General features: G+C 45.2%; 1 protein-coding gene across 1 annotated transcript; it reads right to left on the bottom strand.

Annotated features, from left to right (window-relative positions):
- Positions 1-1,061: 1,061 nt before the first annotated feature.
- On the bottom strand, positions 1,062-4,579 carry LOC123052809 (small nuclear ribonucleoprotein-associated protein B'). Its single transcript, XM_044476152.1, has 2 exons — positions 3,636-4,579; positions 1,062-1,337 (listed from the first exon to the last, which is right to left on the bottom strand). The coding sequence occupies exon 1, from the start codon at positions 4,444-4,446 to the stop codon at positions 3,649-3,651; it is 798 nt and encodes a 265-aa protein (XP_044332087.1). The 5' UTR covers positions 4,447-4,579; the 3' UTR covers positions 1,062-1,337; positions 3,636-3,648.
- Between the last annotated feature and the right edge of the window lie 363 nt (positions 4,580-4,942).

Below are 4,942 nucleotides of genomic sequence, written 5' to 3' on the forward strand. Positions count from 1 at the left end.
TGTTCGACTGATGAAAACCAGAACTGGTAGTCCAGTTTTAAAACCATGATCCAGGGGCGTGCAAATGAGTGGGAGGTGATATATTTGTCGTGTGATCATGAACACTATGATTATGAAATATGCATGATTAAGGAGGATGGGGATGAGAGCATAACCAATGTCAAATTTGCATATTTCAACTCCCACAAAAGGCGCCCGAAGTTGAATTTTTTCTTAAGATTTATCAAAAACTTCGTGATTGAGAAGTGCATTAACAACTTATCAATGATCTAGTTAGAGCACTTGTGTGTGCATCATGGAAACTAGTAGGAGCATATGTCCTCCGAATAAAATTGAATATGAATTTGAACTTTGTAATTGAAAACATTATATTTGAATTGTTTGCTTTGCAGTAATATTTATCTTTGACTTGTTTATAATAGAAAATAGATCTAGAAGTAGTGGGAAAATATAGTTCTGAAACGACAGGAACAGATACATTTGGAAGAAATATGAGCGCAGCCGGGTACAGCAAAAATTGCGGAGGGTTTGCAGAAAAATAGGTGGGGGGGGGGGGTGAGGGCAATACTGGCAACGAGTGTGCAGAAGAAACTTTCCACATTCTGCCTTTTTGTGGGAAATCCAATAAACACAATAACTTGACCAAATACAATTTCAGACGAAGAAAATTTTGGAACACAATAACTGGAGTTATCCCTTGCATTTCTGGATGCAACGGAAGTATTTTTATGGATGTGGGAATATAAAAACATAGGATTGGAATGTCATGCTCATCCAGTCCAACAAGATTTTGAATCGCAGGAAAAAACAAAGGAGGTTTGAGTGGATGCTACAAATCCTATTAGTACAAAAAAATCTTTAGAAAAATTCCAACAGGATTAAATCCTATGAATCAAACAACCAACATAGGGAAAAATCCTAAGATTTCTAATCATACAAAAATCCTTTCAAACAAAGGAGCCCTAAATTTGTTTCCATGACACAGCACCGCACACTGGAATAGATCACATGAGTAATAGCATAATTCACATAAAAGTGTGAACAATTGAAACAGACACACATGCAAGCAAAGCAATTTATGATCTGAAGTTAATAGTGCGAAATAATATCTCAATACAAGTGCAAGCACATCCAGCAACAAGGTACTGACACAACGAAACAGTCTATCCATGTCCCTAGCTTAACAACCAACAGTTAAACAAGCTTCAGCCTCTTTTACGTACATTGCGTTGGAAAACAGTCCGTCTCCTCCCATCAAAAGCAAGAGTGCTGCACCGACAAGACTTTTCTCTCTTCCGAAGATGAATCTTCCACAGGTGGGACTGCAAGGACCAAACCTGCAGAGGAGATCGTATTTCAGTACAACATACATCGAAGAATGATGTGCAAGGAGAAACCGCAACAAATATAAAGGTGAGCGTAATACAGACTCAAGCTGAATTACCTAGCTTACAACTGTGCTAACAATGTTTAGTAGCTACAGCAAGAACATCACATGAAAGAGTCTAAATGAACAAATATAACCACATATTTCAACAATCCCTATTGGCTATAAACATCTTTCTCCATGCTTAAACACGTCCCTAAAGTTGAATAAGCATGTGATTCGACCCCATTCTCTGCCCTGTCCCTATAGGATGATCTAGGTTTCTCCATAAAAATACTTCAACACAAGGTACACCAGGATTCACAAGGGAAAAACTAAACGTACAAAGACAAGCAAAACCAGAACAATGGGCACATGTGCCACACTCTATGACAGAATCATTAGGAAACATCAGTACTAATGTGGTCCATAGGGGTGAGCTCAACACAAATACTACCTACAACTAAGGCATCATCATTGCCGTTAGACAGAACACGGGTATCTAATAAAAATTATAGATTAATCATGGCTTGGGGTTATGACGAACTCGAGCACCATTTGGATGCATCCAAAAAGGCACACGCCAATAATCAAATATGCACAACACAGCACGTATTAAATGCTTATGCATACAACACCTCCAGGAGTACATAATGATGTACTTTTGTGATAACACAGAAGACTCTTAAAAAACACTACAAAAGAAGAGTTCTCTGGCATTTACATTATCTTGTATCTTCTATATTTGAAAAAAATAATGCTGCCAAATAAGAAATCAAATTTCCAACTTTACTCCAAGTGTCATACTTATGACTCAAGACAACGATCTAATACTACTTGAACTCCCAAGTATAAATGATCATAATAAAAGGCCAAAGGATTCCACGTTGCCTGCCGCCTGCTTCCTGCTTCATACAAACGCATCTAACAATTTTCCTCAATACCTATGTATACGACCACCCAACATGACATCACTCACCAGAATTTTTGGGCGAATATTACCACACATATTAAACTTACATTACTCCCTCCGTTCCTAAATATAAGTCTTTTTAAAGATTCCAATATGGACTACATACGGAGCAAAATGAGTGAATCTACACTCTAAAATATGTCTATATACATCCATATGTAGTTCATATTGGAATCTCTAAAAGGACTTGCATTTAGGAACGGAGGGAGTACTGAATTTTACTTCGTGGTGCAGCATTTTTTTATGTTACACAGCTCCCATAGACCATCCATTTGACAAAGATTTGATGGATTTGATTACACAAGTTAGCCTTTTGACTCATGGTATGTCAAAGGTAATTCATGACTACATAACATGTGAACCGCAGATGCACTTCCATCTCATAATAGACTAGAGGAGGAAATGGAACTGATTTGGAATGAAGAGAACTTTTGTACATACATAGGTAGAACAAATCTCCACTCCTATAAAAGACCCGGATGGTGATGATGGTGTGTGTTTGCCATCCATCATTTCTGACCATCCGATCCACATTTAATGCATGCAAGGTAAGACATGGCAAAAAGACCCCCCCCCCTTCCCAAATCTGCTCGATATTTGCAGAAAACCCCTTGGTCTCTCTGGACCAGCCCCATCCCTCCCCCAACTCATCCAAAAAGATAAGAGGAATAGACTTTGGGTGAAAACTAACATATTTTTACTGATATATACCAAACTAGGGTGATTATTTTCAAGCTTGCGAACATGTATCTATTTTGGATCCGTTGCAGTGCAAGGACACTTTGCTAGTTTAAGTATTAAACTACATATGACTGCTGAGTGCAATATCCAAGAAATCATTAACTGGTAGCTGCTTGGTTGGCCAATCGGCAGATTAATCAGTTAACTGCTTACTCGGTGACTCTCTGAGCAGCTATTAATCGGGCAGTAAACTGATTAATCAGCAGATTTTTTGAACAGTAGCTAGGTGTCTAGATCTGAGGAGAGCCACGAGTTATGGCATGTTCTAGGCTTCTAGCATGGTAGTAAGATACACTATTCAGTTATAGATACACAAGACGGGTCTCATCAGCTAAACATAGTGCATAACACTAGACCTAGGATCAGGTAAGCAAACCACCACAACACTAATTTCAAAATACGATCAGGCTATAAACACCACTGCAAATATTACAGATCAAGATACGATTCTTCGAACTAAAAAGTATGAACAATATAACAGTGCATCATCACAACTAGCCAGAGTATTTAACAACATTAGAATGCAAATCGAAGAATTCTAGTACTGATACTTACCAGAAAGGTTTTTCTACTGCTGGGGGTTCTGTCCAGGCTGCTGTGGACCAGGCGGTGGTGGCGGCATTCCATGCCTGGGTGGTTGTCCAAACTGCGTTGGTGGCATCGGCCTCATCCCTGGCGGTGGTGGCATGCTTGGCATCCCCGGCCTCCCTGGTGGAGGCCCCATCGGTGGCGGTCCCCTCATGAACTGCTGCGGCGGGGCCCCAGGGTATGGCGCAGGCGGGGGACCCGGCGGGCGCTGAAACTGCATCTGCATCGGTGGCGGGCCACCAGGTCGCATGGGCGGCATACCCATCGGTGGCGGGCGGACGACCTGTGGGTACGCCACCGGCGGCGCTGAGAGGTTCGGCATTGGGGGACGCGAGATCTGGGGCTGCATCATGCCGGGGGCCGGACCGCCCACGCCCCGAACAGGGCCGGAGAGGCCGGGCTGCGCCTGGAGCAGCGGGCCGGTGGCCACCCCACGGCCGGCAGCGCGACCGACGCCAGTGCCGGAAAGCGCGGCAACACCAGCGGAGGCCTTGGCCCGGGACTCGTCGGGCGGGGGCGGGCCCTCGACGGTCATGGAGACGACTTCCTCGCCACGAAGAAGCAGCAGGCCGAGCGTCCTCCGCTCCTCGCGCTCGCCTGTGGTCTTGGAAGATTTTGAGGGCGGGAGCTTGCGGAACTCCTCGCAGTCGCCGAGGACGAGGTTCATGTGGCGATCGAAGGCCATGAACTTCCCCACGAGTTGGCGGCCGTCCTGGATCGTCACGCGCATCCGGTAGTTGACGAACTGGAGCATCTTCGACCCCTTGGGGTTCGACATGGTGACTGGTGCGCCGGCGGCGGCGGCGACGCGCGGCTAGGTTAGGGTTTCGGCGGCCAGGGAGAAGCGGAGAGGAGAGAGGGGTTTTCGTGGGGGTTTGAGTTTGTATGGGTTGGGTCGAAGGGAGCGAACGGGGGGTAGGATAGACAGTGTGGCAATAATAGTCGGTTCGCGCTGGACTCGGCACAGGCCTGGGCCTTCCAGATGGGCCTGGGCAGAGTTCAACCTTCCCAAAAACAACTTTCCCACGACTATATAAAACTAGCAGGCGGAGGCACGGTTGTGTCGTTTTTCTTATAGAAAGGAAGAAAGAGAGCTCCTCCTTGGCGCCTTCAGCGCCCGCTGGCGATTCCAGCACCCACTGTGTCACTAGCATGGGCCTGGCCCAGCAGCGAACGCTGGCTGCTGCCGCTCGCTTGATCGCTGGCTATCGCTGCCCGCTCGATCGCTGGCTCCCGCTTGATCTTTTTTTCTTCATTCTAAAAACTGCTACAGT

This window comes from Triticum aestivum, chromosome 2D (assembly GCF_018294505.1).
Source record: "Triticum aestivum cultivar Chinese Spring chromosome 2D, IWGSC CS RefSeq v2.1, whole genome shotgun sequence".
Classification (NCBI taxonomy): Eukaryota; Viridiplantae; Streptophyta; class Magnoliopsida; order Poales; family Poaceae; genus Triticum; species Triticum aestivum.

What these genes read in the sequence shown, in the direction of transcription:
- LOC123052809 (XM_044476152.1), bottom strand. Translation starts at nt 4,446, where the DNA reads ATGTCGAACCCCAAGGGGTCGAAGATGCTCCAGTTCGTCAACTACCGG.